Source organism: Gekko japonicus, unplaced genomic scaffold (genome assembly GCF_001447785.1).
Source record: "Gekko japonicus isolate JY-2015 unplaced genomic scaffold, Gekko_japonicus_V1.1 scaffold422, whole genome shotgun sequence".
NCBI classification, from domain to species: domain Eukaryota; kingdom Metazoa; phylum Chordata; class Lepidosauria; order Squamata; family Gekkonidae; genus Gekko; species Gekko japonicus.
Genome location: NW_015174855.1, coordinates 698547 through 717666, shown reverse-complemented (window position 1 = coordinate 717666; position 19120 = coordinate 698547). Strand labels below are relative to the sequence as shown.

At 45.6% G+C, this 19120-nt stretch overlaps 1 protein-coding gene across 1 annotated transcript in view; it reads left to right on the top strand.

Annotated features, from left to right (window-relative positions):
- The first annotated feature begins 10703 nt into the window (after positions 1-10703).
- ACTA2 (actin, alpha 2, smooth muscle, aorta) overlaps positions 10704-19120 on the top strand; it is an 18580-nt gene continuing 10163 nt past the window's right edge. Inside the window, exons 1-3 of the mRNA XM_015424620.1 lie at positions 10704-10736; positions 16294-16464; positions 17657-17785. Of these exons, the coding sequence (XP_015280106.1) occupies positions 16336-16464; positions 17657-17785 (258 nt within the window). The 5' untranslated portion in view covers positions 10704-10736; positions 16294-16335. The remainder of the gene's footprint in view (positions 10737-16293; positions 16465-17656; positions 17786-19120) is intronic.

Here is a 19120-nt window from a genome sequence, read left to right as displayed (position 1 = left end):
CTGTCACCACCCCTGCCCAGTTCCCCCCCCCCGCTTTTATTGTATTTTAATTTTTATTTCCATCTCCATTAATCTAATTAGATTATATTTTATTTTTTCTTTATTTCCATCTCCATTAATCTAATTAGATTATATTTTATTTTTTCTTTATTTCCAACTCCATCAGATCATACATCCTCTCGAACAGCTAAAGGAACACTGCCAATGAAGATGTGTGGCAAAAGTCCCATCTTGATTCTAAAATGGAACTGAGGCGAGAAGAATCCTCCCATGCTTTGACTTTTTGCTTCTGACTCTTTTTTTAACTTCTGAATTTTGTATCCATGTGCTTTGGCTCGTCTTTCATTTTCTTAACTGCATTCTTGTCTTTTAACTTCTGTACATTACCAATGTGCACGTGCGCACTGATAAAACCCTACAAAGAACCACTCTTCATGTCTGCTGTTTTACCAAATCACTCAGGATGCCATCGGAACATGGCCTTGCCCTAGTCAAAGGGATGACTTTTAGTTCGAGCATAGTCTTGTCATAGTCATAGGGATGACTTTTAGGTGGTGAGGCCTCATGAAGTGGCCGAGCTGATTGGAAGTGTGTGGGTTGCCATGTCTATACTCAACTGTTGCCCTTCATGGTTATTGGCATTGAGCCAGGCTGAGGTGGCCGAGGTAATAAATGTATCTCTGTGGGAGAGTGTAGTTCTAACTGCCTTGAAAGATGTGATTGTGAGACTCCCTCTGAAGAAGACATTCCCGAACCCCACTACCCTAAACAGCTACTGCCTGGGGGCTAATGTTCCTTTTTTGCAGCTTCCGGTGGTCTTGGAGGAGGTGGATTATCTAGGTCCATTTTAACTAGGATTCAGGCCTGCATTTGAGATGGAAACAGCCTTGGTCAGTGTAACTGTTGGTCTTCTTTGGGAGTGTGTCGGGGGATGTGCATCCCTGGAAGTGCCTCTGCCTGGAAATGGTAACGGAATGGATGATGGCCAATAAACTGAAGCTCAGTCCAGACAAGCCTGAGGTACTGCTGGTCAATGTCAAAGCTGTTCAAAGACTGAAGAATCTGCCTGTTGTGGAGGGGCCGTATTCCCCTTAAGGAGCAAATTCATATCTTAGGGGTGCTGCTGGGTCCTGGCTTTTTTTATCAACTACAGCCCTTCCTTGAAAAGCATGATCTGGCCGTGGTAATCCATGTGCTGGTTACATCCAGATTAGATTCTGTATACGTTCTATGTGGGACTGTCTTTGAAAACAGTCTGGAAACTTCAGTTGGTCCAAAATGGAGCAATGACCATTCGTTTCCAGGACCAATTCAAAGTGTCGGTTCTTACCTTTAAGCCCCTACACAGCTTGAGGCCAGCATACCTGAAGGACTGCCTCCTCTCATATTGTTCAGACCACCAGTTAAGATCTGCTTCACAAGTCCTGTTTTCCGTGAGCCAAACTACACATTATGGGGCACAGGACAATCTGTGGCTACTGACACCATTTTAGATGAGAATTTAGTCGTTTAAAATATTCTGTGAGGGCCTGATCATGGGCCTGCTGTGAGGTGGCACCATGTGATCTTGTTTTCCCACTCCTCGCCTTTTCAAGTGCCAAAACAGCCCTCTGCCATGACTATTATGACACTTGAAAAGGTGTGCGGGGGCAAACATGATTGCATCAGGATCAGGCCCTCACAACAATTTTTAAATTGCCAAATTGTTGTCTAACGGGTTATCCTGTGCAGGCCTGTGTCTGCCCATAACATAGTTTGGCTCTGTGCCCCTGACTTCAGAGGTGAGGTTGGAGTAGGGTTGCCAGGTCTTACCTAGCAACTGGTGTGGGGAGGGGTCCCTCTGCTCATTCCGGAGTTTTCAGTGCATGCAAAGCGTGCATGCCACAATGACATCACCCAGAAGTGATGTCATCGCACAGGGCACATTGTGGGGGGATGTTCCAGTGTTTGAGGGGAAACTCTATGGTTTTTTCTCAAATGCTAGAGCATCCCCTGCCACGTGCCCTGTGCAACATCATTGCACCGAGCATGTTGGCACGAACAGGGCTCTCTGGGGGTGGACTGGGGGCTCCAAGAGCGGGTAAACCCCCACTCCTGTCAGGGGAATGGTAACCCTAGGTGGGAGGCAACCAGAGACAGGGCGTTTTCAGTAGTGGCACTTCACTTGTGGAATGCCTTTTTCCTTGAGACTCACCTGTGTACCTGTGTTACTCTTTTTTCCAGTGCCAGACCAAAACATTTCTGTTTAATTAAGGAGGTGATCTAACACCATTTTATAATCCATTTTGAATGTGAAAACTATTATTTTTAAGCTACTCAATTATCTGTTTTTATGCCAGACTGGGTTTGCTAATTAATAACTTTTTATATTATATGTATTAATTTTGTTTTATTTTTTAAGCTGCCTCAGGCAGGTTTCCTGGAGAGGTGGCATAAAATTTCTTTAAATAAATAAATACGCATCCTCTCCAACTTCTCTGGTGGTAACAGGCATATTAGTCACAGTAGTGAAACATGCAAGGGATAGCAAGCAAGTCTAAGGAACAAGCTACCTTCATAACATTAAGTTGTATGCTTAATCAAACCATTTTTGATGTTTTAAATTGCAGGGACACAGGTCTTTTGGGAGTTCTCTTGTGGAAGCTCCATTGGAAAGAATGTGGGATAAGCCAATAGAACATGTGTGTTCTTGCACTATTCCTTCCTTGCAGAATGGATTGGATCCAAATTCTATAATGCCTTCCAGGAAGGTAAATGTTTACGGTCATGATGTGTAAAAACCTTATAAATGCATACGTGGCATTTCAAAGATGTGGAAATTAGAAGAGTGGGAAACCCTACAGGGTTGCCATAGATTAGCTGTGACTTGAGGGGACTTTCCGGTATCAAAATAGTTCCTACCTTTACATGATGTTAACACTAGATGTCCTCACCCCAACAATGTACTTAAGTACACAAAAAGTGTCATGGACTTTGACAAACTGTTTGGTTTAGCAGGAAACAATCTGCTTTGTCAAGAATGGTATATAAATAAATAACTCATGATATTCATGCTGGGCGCTGTGCTGTGTTTTATTGACAGGCACATATCCTCTTGAGCATTGGTAAATCATCATACAAAAGAAACCTTATTGCATACATTCATGTAAAGATTACTTTTTGGTAGTACTTATTAATGCATATTAATGAGTACTACCAAAAAGTAATCTTTACATGAATGTAAAACATTGCCAATACAAGAATGTCAATGCAATCTTGCCACTTTTTTGCTGCACTTTATCCACAGATCTAAAGAATTAAAAGCTGCAGAACTGCACATGGCCAGTGCTCTGTAAAGAATATAGAATTAAAAAATGGCCAATTCCTATTTCATTGGTGCCACTTCAGTAACAAGCCCAGGACAACTGAAACGGCAAAACTGAGTAATAAAATCAGATTACAAGTATCCTGAATATGATAAAATCAGTGAAATTGTTCACAGTAGAACCAGCCCATTTCCCATATCAGCTTCAGTTTGGCTGGAAAAACAATTTGGCTTGATGCCTGAAAATGCTCGCAGCCAATCCCTGCAATGTTAACCATAAATGTAAATGCATTTCTTTCTCAAAGTGCCAAGATTCTTTATTTTAGCCATGAGACTTCCGTGCTCTCTCAGTGCTGTACTCTGTCTGTGTTCTCCCAGCCATTGTGCGTTGTGAGTTCTGTTCAAAAGCTCTAAAGTCATTTCTGCTCAGGAGTAACTTTAGGGTTACATTTAAATGTCCCCCTTTAACAGAGGCTTACTGTGTGGGAATGGGCAGCTGAAGCTTTTCATGGCATGGAGGTAAATAACATCGCCTAGTAAATAACATTCCATGGAGCTTCTATTTTTGTCTTACTTTATTTATATCCCCCCCCTTTCTCACCAATGTGGACCCAAAGCAGCTGACATTGTTCTCCACTCCTCCATTTAATCCTTACAACAGCCCTGTGAGGTAGGTTAGGCTGAGAGTGTGTGACTGGCCCAAGGTCACCCAGCAAGATTCTATGGCAGAGTGGGGATTTGAACCCAAGTCCCAGTCTCTAGGACTATTTCCACAGTAGTAAAATTCTCTGCATTGATATTTTTAACTCTACGCATTATGTGAAATATTCCGCAGTAGATTTTTCCTCACCAGGTGCAAACTCAAAGTTTTCTCCTTCTTTTCCCACATTTTTGGAACTTCCTAAAACCTGGGACCTGCGGTGGCTCAACTGGTTAAGATGCTGAACTGTAGGCTGTGGAAGGTCAGTAGTTCAGCAGTTCGAGACCCGAGTGTGCCGCATGACGGAGTGAGCTTCCGTCCCTAGTTCCAGCTCCTGCCAACCTAGCAGTTCGAAAGCAAGAAATTGCAAGTAGATAAACAGGCACCACTTCGGCGGGAAGGTAACAGCGTTCCGTGCGCCTTGGTGTTTAGTCATGCCGGCCACATGACCACAGAAATGTCTTCAGACGGCGCTGGCTCTTCGGCTTTGAAACGGAGATGAGCACCGCAACCCTAGAGTCGGATTCGACTGGCTTTCGAGCAAGGGAACCTTTACCTTTACTAAAACCTGGGATTCTGAAAACTCCCTTCCCTCATCATGTGTTCTGTTTTTGCCATATTGAACACCATTTCCCTTATCCTCATCTATGAGCAGAAGTGCTTTCCATGAGTGGAAAGGGAGTCTGGGGATCCAAACTGATGCAATTTCAGTGTTGGGGCGACCACTGGTTTGTTTTTTCCTTGCCATTGCTGATGTCTCAGGACCGTCTCATCTCTTCCTCTGTCTCAGTTGATCCGCTCATACAGAGAGTGTCATGATGTCATTGAAGGCAATCAAAGTGAGCTAGAGGGAGAGCATTGCTTCTTGGACTGGTCACCTGGGAAACCTTGGCCAGTCAGGACCACCTTGCCTCTCATTTCATCAACCAAGTGAGGCTACATGGTGAGGGATCAGGATCACTCCATGGATGGAGCTCCTTCTCCATTCATTAGCCCTTTTCAGACATGATGTTCACATGAACTGGGAGCTCACCAGCCACGTGTTTCTGGAGTATATGTTCCCCACAGTCCAGCCAAAACTTGCAGTCACCATTTTGTGTGACAGTGCATGGATGTTCAGTGTGCATGTGGCTTTCACACATGCACGTTCACTTAGCATTTTGTGTGAATTTAGCAATGCATGCATTTTCCATAAAATGCTGTATGTGCATGGAAAATACATTCATTGTCCCATCTGCACGGAGTGGTGGCTGTGCATGTTGGGTGCATCACAGGGACCTGATATACATGGTCGGCAGACTCCCAGTTTGTGTGAATGTGATGTCTGAAGAGATCTCCTGTCTCTTGTAGTGAACTTTGTACCTTTTACCCTTAAAGAGGGGTACAGATAGCCCTGTGGAACCAACCCCCTTTCCCCCAAGCATTCCCCTCTGCTGTAATCAAGTTGACTACAATATTCAGTGCACCTTTGCATCCTTTATAAGCATTTTTTACAACACCCCTCCTGCCTTCTGATGATGGTAAAAAGGACTCAGATCTCCACTTCTATAAAGTACTGAGACTGATGCATAGTGTAGTGATTTCAGCTCATACTTTATTTGTACATAGGAGAACTTGAGATGAAGTAGCCGGGCCAGGGGCTAGCTTATATCCCCATAGCAAACCACACCCAAACACACACCCACACCCGTGATAGGATTATTTACAGTGCACCCAAGTCCCATAGGTCAATTCTCGGATCCTAGCTGTCCAATAGGTGCACCCTAGGATCCATTCAGGCTATCGTCTCTGGAAGTGAAGCTTGGGCCATTCGCATGGTCATGTGCGGACCCGGCCACGTGTGCGGCTTCTCTGGGTACACAACAACTTCTATTGCACTGTGTCTGATGAAGGGAACTTTGACTCTTGCAGCCTTATACCCTGAAAGTCTTGTTGGCCTCTAAGGTGCTACTGTACTCAAATCTCACCACCTCTCCACTTTCCTGGCTCTTTTTCTATTTACAGTGCCCAGTGAAAAAGTCATTAAACTGCATGTCCAAAAGTCATCAAAGGAAAGGTGTCCCTCCTCCCAGGGAGAATGTTCATGCAGTCCTGACATGGCTCAGTTGACTTCAAAGTGACTTCTGTTCATTCCCACTTCCTGTTTTCTTTTTAACTTGCCTGGCTGCAGCTGTCAGAGAGGCTGCGTAACCCTTTACACTTCACATTTGCATGTTGCAGGCACAGTAGGTGGTTTGGCAGCCACGATAAATCAAGTTATTAGCAGAGTCGCTGACTCTTGGCTCCGTGTCTCCTAAGACGGCTCAGAAGTCTCCCAGTGAGCTGTAGTGAAGAAGATCAGTTTGGAAATCCTGCTGCTGGTTGCAAAAGGAAAGATGATTTATGATCAAAAGGGAGACAAGAGACATTTTTTATTGCAAGGCCAGCAAATTCAGCAAGAATCCAGGCAACTACCTTGCCTTTTTAAGCAGAGACATGTTTTCATCCAGAAGTGAATATCAGACTGCTGCTTTAAAAATCATACTTACTGAATAAAGATCATTCATTTTGGTAATCAACATGTAAAGTTCTATGTACACAAACTGTGTTTGTGTATGCTTTTGGACCACTTCATCCAACTCTCCCAGGAGGATGTTGACAGGATCCTAGCAGCTGTGAGGCCTACCACTTGCCTTCTTGACCTGTGCCCATCCTGGCCGGTGGGTATGGTGTCCAGGCCCCACTGGAAGAGATTATCAACTTGTCCTTTTCGTAAGGGCTTTCCCAGGGGGATTGAAGGAGGCTGTGATACACCCATTCTTAAAACCATCACTGGACCCTGCGGTCCTAGCCAACTACCACCCAGTTTCGAACCTGCTGTTCCTGGGCAAGGTAGTTGAGAGGGCAGTGGTTGAACAGCTTCAGGCTTTCCTGGATGATGCATCCACCCTGGATCCATTCCAGTCCAGTTTCCAGGCCACGGGACAGAGATGGCACTGGTCACCTTTACGGATGACCTCAAGATACACCTGGATTGGGCTGGGTTGGTGCTGCTGTTGCTTCTTGACCTAAGGGCAGCGTTTGTTCTAATTACCCACCGCCTCGCTGATGTAGGAATACGGGGGGGGGGGGCTGCCTTACAATGGTTTTCCTCCTTCTCCATGGCTGGGGACAGAGGGTGGCACTCAGTGAGACAGTCTCCCTGCAATACCCACTGGAATGTGGAGTGCCACAGGGGGCTATCCTCTTGCCAATGTTGTTTAGCATCTACATGTGCCCCCTCGCCCAGTTGGTACGGAGGTTTGGGCTGGGCTGTCACCAGTATGTTGATGACACGCAGCTCTATCTGTTGATGGACAGCTACTCAGACGCCACCCCAGATAATTTGGACAGGGCTTTGGAGGCCATGGCTGGGTGGTTACAGCACAGTTGGCTGAAACTTAATCCAATGAAGACGGAGGTCCTGTGCCTGAGGGAGGGAGGAGGAGGGCTTGGGAATCAGGCTCCCGACCCTGGACGGGGCATCATTGGTGCCGGCATCAAGGGTGAGGAGCTTAAGGGTGATCCTGGATGCCTTGCTTTCTATGGAGGCCCAGGTCACCACTGTTGCCAGGTCTGCCTTTTATTATCTTTGGCAGATTAGGCAACTGGTTCCTTCTCTCTCCTCCCAGGACCTGGCTACAGTGACCCATGCAATGGTCATTTCCAGGTTAGATGACTGTAACTCGCTTTATGCAGGCTTACCCTTGAATCTGGTCTGGAAACCTGAGCTCTTTGGAGGATAGGCAGGATAAAAATGGCTAGACAGCATGAAGAACAGCTCACAGCAAGACAGGCCTTTATTCCTCAACCTGCTAAACTTGCATTTGTGCAGTTTTTCTCAGAGGCTGAAGGTACACAGTAGAGCTGCCAGCTGTGGGTTGGGATTTCAGGAGATTTGGGGGGTAGAACTTGTGGAAGGTAGAGTTCAGGGAAGGGTATAATGCCATAGAGTCCACCCTGTAAAGCAGCCATTTTCTCCAGGGGAATGAACTGGCCCCTGTCACCTGGAGAGAGGGCTGGACACAGGTGGAGGATGAGGGGTAGGATTGCCAGATCCAAGTGGGGAAACCCCTGGAGATTTGAGGATGAAGCCTGGGGAGGACAGGAGCCTCAGTGGGGTACAGTGCCCTAGAGCCCACCCTCCAAAGCAGCCTTTTTCTCCAGGGGAACTGATCTCTGTAGTCTGGAGATGAACTGGAATTCCGGGGGGTCTCCAGGTCCCACCTGGAGGCTTGCATCCCTATCTGGAGATCAGTTGTAATTCTGGGAGATCTCCAGGCCCCACCTGGCAGTTGGCAACCTTGGTACACAAGTTCCTACGCAGCTGTCCAAAGCCCCACCCCTTACCCCAAAGTCTGGGCAAATAAGGTTTCATCTTGGCACCTGTCAAGTAAAAGGTTGCGGGGAGATTCCACAACTGTGTGATAACACACAAAAGTCTCATTCCTGGGTTGACATCCACATTAGCTCTGCAATCAAGGCACCCAGAGCAAATCCTACAAAGATGACTTTTGTTGCCAGCAGGTTCACATGGGCAGAAGTGGCCCTTTAAATACCTTGCCCCCAGTCCTTTTGGACTTTAAATTGGGCCACTTTGAATTGGGCCCAGGAGCAACTAGGCAAACAAGAAACAAGTGAGATATGGCCCTGATAAGTGGCACCCAACTTAGCTATGATGATTAAATGAAACTTCCATGTTCAGAGGCCGTGCACCTTTGAATACCGGTTGCTGTAGGAGAACTGCCAGGTGTGGCTGTTGTGTCCCCACTCCACTGGTGGGCCTCCTGGAGGCATCTGGCTGGGCCACTCTGAGAAGAAGAATGATTAGAGTTGCCACCTCCTGGCTGAGAAATTCCTGGAGATTTGGGGCCGGAACCTGGGGAAGATGGATTTTAGGGGGTGGAGGGACCTCAGCAGAGATGTGATGCCGCAGAGTCCACCCTCCAGAGCTGCCATTTTCTCCACTGGTAACTGATCTGTGTAGTCGGGAGATAACTTGTTATTCTGGGAGAACTCTGGGCCCCACCTGGAGGTTGGCAACTCTCCACCAGGACTTTTCTTATTTCTGTAGAGTTGTGTTAAGATGGTGATATGGGATAATAGCACCCAGGAGGCCCTCAGTCTTATGGGAGCAGCACCCTGTGAGGGGAATGCAGCGTGAGAACACTTCAGTACCCTGCAGCCTGGATTCGCCAAGGAGAAATGTTATTTCAGTAGCACATGATAACATTTTTTACATTTTGCAGAAATGAAGAGGGGAGCAGCGTCCAGCTGGAATGCACATTAGAGCGGGATAATTCAAGTGCGGACAGGGTGTATATATATATATATATTTGGCCATCAAGTCACAGCTGACTTACGGTCACCTCGTAGGGTTTTCAGGGCAAGAGACATTCAGAGGTGGGTTTGCCACTGCCTGTCGCCTGCTTCACAACCCTGGCATTCCTTGGAGGTCTCCCATCCAAATATTAGCCAGGGTCAACCCTTCTTAGCTTCTGAGAACTGATGAGATCAGGTGAGCCTGGGCTATCCAGGGCCGGGCTGGACAGGATTACACCCGAGTGCAAATTGTTCTTGTTATGCTTTTTCAACCCACCCCTCGCACACGCCTCTTTTATTACCCTGCCTGTTGTTTGCAATGGCTTGTGCTGGTGCCTGGTGGTTCATAGGCTGCTACCCATTCTGGGCCCCCGAATTACGATAGGGGACATTTTCCTAATATTCATTTAGTGCATTTTTATCACCTCCAAGGAGCTCGGGGTTTTCTGGCCCTCCATTTTATCCTTACAACAATCCTTTAAAGTAGATTAGGCTGAGAGAGAAAGAGAGAGGCTGACCCAAAGTAATTTGTTCAATAAGTTTCAAAGCAAGTGGGGATCTTTAACTACCAGGCTATGTTGACTATTGCACTCGTGCGCAAGCAAAAAGTAAACAGAAATGCTTTAAGGTCACTTATTTCATATAACTATTGTATATATAAAGATCAACCCTTGAGTAGGGTTGCCAACTTCCAGGTGGAGCCTGGAGATCTCCTGGGATTACAAGTGATCTCCAAGTGGCAGAGATCAATTTACCCAGAGAAAACGGCCACTTTGCAAGCTGGACTCTATGGCATTAGACCCTATTGCAGTCCCTCCCCAACCCCCGTCCTCCTGAGGTTCTACCCCCCCCAAAATCTCCAGGTATTTCCCAACCTGGAGCTGGCAACCCTACCCCTGAGACCGCATTTATGAGAGAGCAGCCTTTGGCTTCCTTTCCCAGAGCACATGCAGACTCTGGGGACTATTGCTCGTCAAGGCAAGAGTGTCTGCTGACTGGCATATGTGTAACAAGCACAGCATGGGGCATGTTGCTGGAGCATGGGCTCCTTCCCGGGAGCCGCCTGCCCCAGCAGTCTCTCAGTGGCTCTCCTGCCATGCAACTCATGTTTATATTCAATGCAGCTGAAGCCTCCTCCTGGGCTGCAAACGGCAGAATGGAATGCACAAGTGGGAGACACCCAGGGACGTCTTGGCCACCCGGATCAGAGGGTTTTGTGCAGAAGGCCCTATATGGTTCTGTTTGACAGAGGGATGGGGATGGAGCCTGGCTTTGCTCCTTGTTTGGGAAGCTGATGGGAGGGGAACAGGCAAAGGAGCTATAAAACCCGGGAACTTTCAGTTTCCCACTGCACCGTCCCAGAGCAGCTCTCCCCAGCCAAGCACTGACAGGGTAAGTGGGCAGGGAACCAAAAAGGGGGTTGGCTGAGCTCTCTCGGGAGTCGCTGGGATGGTTTAAACAAGACATCTTTTCCTTGTTGTATAAAATGTGTGTCACTGCCTGTGAAACCTCATGACGCAAGGAATGACTACCAGTGCAGTCCTAGGCAGAGTTAACTCCAGTCTAAGCCCACTGATTTCTGTTACTAAGCCCAGTAACTCTGCCTAGGAGGACTGTGCTGTGTAAATGTTCAGCACTTGCCATTTACTTCAATGGTGCATGGCATGCATTTGTAGGCTGCAGTCCTGCCACCAAATGCTCCGGACAATAAGAACAAATCTAAACAGGTCTCCTCAGCATTCTTTTCACCTGTATTCATTTGGGCTTACTCCCAGGCAAGTGTTCTTAGGATTGTCCTGTAAATCTCACCAATCTCAGTGGGACTTAGACCCAAGCTAGGGTGCACAGGTTTGCGGTCCCCCCCCCCACTTTTAGGTGCCCAAACAAGCTTTTCGCATGCTCGGCTCTTTTAAAAAGTGTCATTGATTGTAATGGGACACATGAAGCACTGAAATCAATGGGGCTTAACTTTGGCTTGGTTGCAGTCCTGCCACCAAATGCTCCGGACAATAAGAACAAATCTAAACAGGTCTCCTCAGCATTCTTTTCACCTGTATTCATTTGGGCTTACTCCCAGGCGAGTGTTCTTAGGATTGTCCTGTAAATCTCACCAATCTCAGTGGGACTTAGACCCAAGCTAGGGTGCACAGGTTTGTGGGTTTTTCCCCCCTTTTAGGTGCCCAAACAAGCTTTTGGCATGCCCAGCTCTTTTAAAAAGTGTCATTGATTGTAGTGGGACACATGAAGCACTGGAATCAATGGGGCTTAACTTTGGCTTGGTTGTTCCTTCTGTCTTTTCTCCTACGTTTTGGATTTAATGTGCAAAAGGCAAGTGGTTATAATGTTTACAGGCTATGACATGTAGAGCTGGAATCTGGGACTGGCCTGTTTCTGTTGATGTATTCCTCCTGTGTCACTCTGCCATCAAAGCACCATCCAGAGCGATCTTTGCTGGGCACTGTTCTTTCGCTCCAGGCTTTGGCTTAGATTTGTTCCCAGTGTTCCCTTTTGCTTTAGATGCAGTGCATCTGTCCTTGCGTCAATTAACGTCTGCATTGCACACTTAATCTCCCCCCCCCTACTTAAGTATTTCAACAGGTTCTCTTCAAACCCACCTTAGTCTAAACTAGACTGCCGGATTGGGCACTTGTCATTTTAGCTTCTGGTTTGCACTATTAAGGAGTAAGAGTTATATGCCATTAAAGGTCTATTGATTGGTTGATTCCTGGTTTGCACTATTAAGGAGTAAGAGCTGCATTTATTTCTGGCTTCAGAGCAGGAGAGGAACTATGTGAACTTTGCAGAGCAGATGTTTTGCCTTGCTTTTGGGTATTTGCCACGTACAGTGATGGTGCTGTGCAGATGCATAGGGGAAAGTCACTGGAGGTAAGCAGGGCAGATGATTTCCAGGTTAGTACACAAATGAACTTGGTACTGTGGCTTTTCTCCTAAAATGTAACAGATGTAATCTAGAATCTGAACCATGGGATCTGCTCAGTTGAGATCATGGGTGTATTGACAACATTTACTTTTCTTTCAAGAAGCACACGAGGTAGTTCTCTCCCTTCCCCACCCCCACATCACCCCTGTGAGATGGGTTTGGCTGAGAGACAGTGACTGGTCCAAGGTGGTCCCACATGCTGACCTCTTCACAATACAAACTCCTTTCCCTTCCCCTCCCCACAACAGACACCCTGTGAGGTAGGTGGGGCTGAGAGAGCTTCTTTCCAAGAAGAGCCCTGACAGGACTATGGCTTGCCCAAGGTCATCCAGCAGCTACAAGTGGAGGAGTGGGGAATCAAACCCGGTTCTCCCAGATTAGAGTCCACGCACTTAACCACTACACCAAACTAGTAACAAGGCACACGGAGAGGACCCCTTTCCTGGCAGCAGTTGCTAGCATGATGGAAAGGAGACCACATCCTCTGTGTCACTAACTTTGCCTTGGGTGGCAGCATGCATGCAAACTTTTTTCTTTTTTTTTTGCTGTCAAGTCACAGCCGACTTATGACAACCCCATCGAGTTTTCAAGGCAAGAGGCGTTCAGAGGTGGTTTGTCATTGCCTGATTCTGCGTAGCACCCCTAGTATTCCTCAGTGGCCTCCCATCCAGATACTGACCAGGGCCAGCCCTGCTTAGTTGCTGAGACTGGACGAGCCTGGGCCATCCGGGTCTCCCCCTTGTCTACTGGGGACAGGTGAGCTTCTGCTCCACTCTGTCAAACAGAGAAGTTGAATTGTGCCGAGGGAGGTCTCTCTGAGTCCCCTACAAGAACGATCGCATTCTCCAACATATGATTTTGTACTTGCTGATTTAGTTAGATAACACTGACACTTTTTATTATTAGCAATGTTAAATAGTGTCTTGTGAACTGTTCATTTACATACCACTCATTGAGAGGGCTTTCTTATCTGCCTTCCCTTTCTGCATATGAAGCTGCCTTAGACAGGGTCAGACTGTTGGCCTATCGGGATCAGTGTTTTGTGCACTGGCTGGTGGTGGCTGTGTGGGATTATAGGCAGTGGTCTTTCACGTCACTTACTGATCCTTTTGTAACAGGAGACACTGGGGACAGACTCTAAGACCTTCTGGTCTTAGGTTATCCCTGGTTTTAGGTTATCGCTGAGCAATGACTGGCTAGCTGTTTGACTAATCCCACAAGTTCCTGCCATGGACCGCACTTCAGTCTGGAGGGCACTGTAGGCCCAGAGCCTGCTCTGTAATGACATGGTACCGGTGGTATTCCCCTTGGAGCTCATTTCAGATTTTAAAGAAAAGAACAAAGACTCTTCCCCTTTCTCATAACATAGGTTAGCACCTGCTACCGATCTATCACATTTTTATCCCACCTTTCCTCCAAGGAGTTCAAAGTGAGCATGGTTCTGTTTTCCTGATTTCATCTTCACAAGGGTCCTGCGAGGTATGTGTGTTTGCAAGAAATTCATTGGCACAAGGCCACCGAGTGAGCTTCAGGGCCAAATGGGAATCTGAACCCAGTCTTGCAGCTCCTAGTTTGGCCCTCTAAGCACTACAGCACACAGGCTGTAAGACCTGTTGATGTTAATGGCACAATCCTATGCCTGTTTTATTTCCAGAACTAAGTTCCACTGAACTTAAGGCAGTTTCCTCCAGAGGAAATGTACATAGGACTGGTGACTCTGCTCTTGTTGATTGTTATGCTTTTTCTTCTTTTGTGTGTTGACTTTTGTTATTTTAAATTGCGCTTTTCGAATGGTAGATTTGAAGGGTTTTTTTAAAAAAAGTATTATTTTGATATTAAAAGGTACAAAAGGAGACTGTTCCCTGAAAGCTTAGGTAAAAATATCAGAAATCACTCATAATATACCTCTGTAAGGAGCTACTGCCAGGTATTTCTATGAACGGGAATATTAGACTGAAGTGTATTTCTAAGCAACCCTGCCTCGGCAATACTGTGCTGGGAGCTTGGTGTGCTGAAATTAGTTTTAGAACTTCCAGGGAGCAGGAGACAATTAGCAGTTAATTGCATCCCTTAATCACCCCGGGGGAGACGTGCATTACAGGTTGGCTGAACCAGCTACTGTGCATTCTCATCACTGCTCTGTGGAGCATCCTGGGGGTTTAAATTGCAGCTCGGCTGGCAGCAAAGAAAGCTCCCATTTCCTCCAATTTCTGAGCTTTGTTACTAAATATGGCTTTCCTGTGGAGTTCACCATGCTCAGACAGAAATGCCATGTCCCCCCTCCCCTCCTTGCTCCAAGGATTTTTTTTGGCTCAGTCGGCTGAGTTGGAGCAAAGCCCCTTGACCTCTCCGGTTCCATTCCAAAAACAGTCTTTTGACAGACTTTGTTTCCTAATTAGGAAATGGTTTGTTCCGAACAGACTCGAGGCATTCATGTTAGGTGAAGTTCCTGCGTCTTAGAGCAAATGCTTACATTAAAAAATAGCAACTATCCTTGATAAAGTTATCGTTTCAAACATTTCTTTTCCAGTAGAAGGATATGATTCTTTAATTGAGATTTATTTTTCAGATTCTTTGACCAAAGAGCTTCAGATGAGCTACAACCAATTCTCATGTTCTTGTGTTTTCCTAGAACCTCTGGGAGGGTTGTTAGGTGGGGGAGGGCAGGTGGAGGAAGAGGCCTTCCCAAAGCTACGTGCTGAGGTACTTCTCACCCATTATGTTAGGTGTGCTCCTAAAAATGTCATCTGTGAATGTGACAGACATTGTAAACATGTACATCCTCATCAAGAAGGCAGGCTTAGGTACATTTGTTGAGCACACACTTCCTGGCAACAACTGTTGGCTTGTTAGATGGATCACACAGCAAAATCCCCTGAACTTCATTGTTCATACCTTGCTCATTTCTCATTGGTCTTAAAGGTGCTACTAGACTCTACTGCTTCAGACCAACATGGCTGCTCACCTGGACATGTCTTCACTGTAGGTTATCCTTCTGGCTAACCTTAACACAGAGAACTCAGCCAGGGATGCCAGCTCTGGGCTGGGAAATGCCTGGAGATTTGGGGGTGGAGCCTGAGGAGGGTGGGGTTTGGAAAAAGGAGGGATCTCAGCAGAGTATAATGCCATACAGTCCACCTTCCAAAGCATCCATTTTATCCAGGTGAATGGATCTATTTCACCTGGAGATCAATTGTAATCCCAGGAGATCTCCAGTCACCACCTGGAGGTTGGCAACCCTAAGAAGATCATGGGTTCCACTGATTCAAAGGATGTAATCCCATGCTTATTCACTTGGGAGAAAAACTGAATGCCCTTGGTCCTACTTCAGAATAAATGTGGAAAGGATTTTGTTGCAAAGTGTTTCCCCCTTTTCTTCAGAATCTATTCACTTTGTCTTCAGATGAGAGGTGGTGCTGACATCTGAGGCTCAGTTGGAGGTTCTGTACGGCCTTCTGTGTGAGAACATCTTTATATGAGGAACATGCACTGTCAGATCCTGGTGCATGTCCCATTAAGCCCTTTGGACTCAAGTGTAGGTCTGGAATTAAGGAGGTGGATGCGAGCAATAGGTTAAATGACATTAATGGTGATACGTAAATTAGCAGGACAAATGTATACTTCATGCAAATAAAAAATACATCAAGAAAATATGAATCCTGCAAAATGTAAAAATGAGTCAAATTTGTCATCTTAAATATTTTCTCTAGCTTTGCTAACTGTGAGAAGAAACACAGTGTAGGGCATTGAAATGCCACCCTCTGACAGTATTACTGAAAAAAAGCCTTATTCAACCAACCCTCTGACTTCTAAGGTTTTAGTATGCATTATCTGCATAACTTCAAGCGTTTATTCATAGTCATAAAGACTAGAAAATAGCATTTTAAATTCTGATGAAGCTAAACCCTGTGTTGCTTACTGTTTTGGAAACATTTCTAGAAACGTTTTATTCTTTTAGAAAATGTTCTATAAATATTTTATTTTTCTGCATTGGTCTTCTCTTTGTAGGACTCTAACTGTGTGGAGGGTCTGAGAAAGTTAGTATAGAAGATGTGTGAAGAAGAGGACAGCACCGCATTGGTTTGTGACAATGGCTCAGGACTGTGCAAGGCGGGCTTTGCTGGGGATGATGCTCCAAGAGCTGTTTTTCCATCCATCGTGGGACGTCCCAGGCACCAGGTGAATGACTGCTTCAATTACTGCTTCTAAGAGTAAACAGGATAGATCCATTATGGTTAATGGGGAGGAAGACCTAATTTTTCTAATGTTGCCCTCCACAGACCATTGAGTTATCTTCAGATACTGCTTGGTAGAGTAAACAGAACTGATTCATGGTAGTTTATGGTTAACATCACAATTCTCAGACCATTTACTCTAGGCTCATCCAGTTAATGGCTCCTCAGTGTAGGATACAATGGTCTTACTCACTTTCAGCTTGACTATGAGCAGCCATCTTGGAAGCCAGCCATCTTTTGTTGGAATCTGGCCCCTTTTCCCTCCCACCAGGGTCAAACTAATCTATGCATAGCACATATATCAGCACTTGTTTTGCTGAAGCAGAGTGAGTGTCTCAGGTCAGTTTATTTAGTCAAGTTACAAACTGGTGAGGACAAAACTACAGCAGCCTGAAGTCTGTCAGCACAAGTGCAGCTGACTGTAGAGGTGGGTCTGAATCCAGGAAGTAATTTGTTCCTCTTACTAAATAACAGTGAAATTAAATGTGAACTTCACATCCCAAAGAGCCCCCAAAACTGCAGAAAGATCTGGAAATCACTGTGGGGGGTATGACCCCTTGTCAATACTGTAACGGTGGCTAGTGCTGCCTATTGCCTGGGGTTTGGTAATTATTGGAGTGTGCATCAGACTAAAACCAGAGTAATGAAGAACTAGCACAATTTATTTCAGTGTAAGCCTTTGTGAGTCAATCAGATTGCATTAAGGTGACACCGGGCTTTGTTACAGAATTAACGGAATATGCAGTTATTCAATTGTTCTGAAATCACTAGACTTTAAGGCTGAAATCATAAACTTTGGAATAAAGATGTTTAGCAGCAGGCTGTAAATTAGTAGAGAAAAAGTGCCCTGTACGATATTTGTCACTAGATGGCTCTTTCCCCATTTGTGACTCTGAATTTGCCCTCACAAGAGAAGACACACTGGTGTTTTTGCTGAAATGTTTGTTAATAATCCATATTTAATATATCATTTTGTCTGGCATTGCATTATGCTTGTTAGATTGAGGCAGCTCATCAACTTCAGATTCTTATCTAGATTGAAAATAAAATAATTAGCTTATATGGCATCTTGTTTGCTTTTGACTTTGCTTACTTCAGAGCCTGAGGGAGCCATCTTTGTCTCTTTCTCTTATTAGGGTGTGATGGTAGGAATGGGACAGAAAGACAGCTATGTAGGTGATGAGGCTCAAAGCAAGAGAGGAATCCTGACTCTGAAATATCCCATAGAGCACGGAATCATCACCAACTGGGATGACATGGAGAAGGTATTTAAACTGCATGTTTGACGTTATGCAGAAGAAAAGGGTCTTGGTCAAAACGTAGTGAAATCAAAAGTGTTTGTTTAATTACATTTTCACAATAAATATGTCTTCCTGATTTGTTGAGCAGTCTGCAAGCCTTTTAGTGCGTGTCTTCTTGAAGTACATGACATATTACACTCAGCTGGTAGATATACAAATGAGTAGAAGCAGAAGGAGGGCGAAGGACAGAAATTATCACTAAGTGATAATTTGAAATAACTTGCCCCTTTGCACCTTTCTTACTGTTGTAAGCTTGTGTTCATGGTAAGCTTTATTTTTACTTTTGAGAATTTTTTTCAATCGATAGCAAATCACAATATAAATAGCAAGTCACTTTCTGAGACCATTACTACCTGACCATTGCTACCTGGCTTCTCCCTCCTTGGGTCCTGGGATTTTGTTATCAATATATCCAAAGGTCATTTCGGGGGGGAACGCGGGGGAACGCAGTTCCCCCGGGTGAGGTATGGGGGGCGGGGCACATGTACACACTTCCGGTGATGTCAGGGGGTGTGGCATATGCTAATGAGTTATGCTAATGAGTCCCCCTAGCTCTTTTTCTACGAAATGACCCCTGAATATATCTAATGGTTAATGTGGCCAAATCTGTGGATAGTTAATCCAGAGAGTGGAGCCATGAATGGACTAGATAGATCTTTCCAACCCTAGGTTTTCAGAAGAATCTGAAATCTAAAAAACAAAACATTTGGGGATTAAACCCCCCCCCCCACCAGAAGTGATGCCGGTAACTTTAAGAAACAAATGTCCTCTGTGAGTGTTGCCAGGCAACAATACATTTTTGCCAATTTTCAAGCCTTGATTTCTGTCTCTAAAAGGCAGAGGCAGGGTTATTTATACTATGGGGGGGTTTTATGGATACCTAGTGTCAGGGGTCGTTTAGTAGAAAAAGAGCTAGGGGGACTCATTAGCATAACTCATTAGCACATGCCACACCCCCTGACATCACCGGAAGTGTGTCATAAGGCCACACCCCCTGACATTATGCCACACCCCCTGCCTGCAGTAAATTTTAAGAGGATTCTAGCAACTTTATTCTTCTAGTAACGGTGGTTTATAGAGGCCTTATGAATGGTGCCAACATAAACCATTGTTTCAAATGGACTGTATAGGGTGATTAATTGACTTGACTGACTTTGTGTATTAAACAGACTTTGCTGCATTGTTAAAACGGAAGCAGCGACGTCAATTTTTCCTGGGAAGCTCCTGGATGGGGCTGGAAGTCCTTGCGGAGGCTGTGTGGAGCAGCCTCCGCCAGGCATGGGGGGGGGGGGGGGGAGA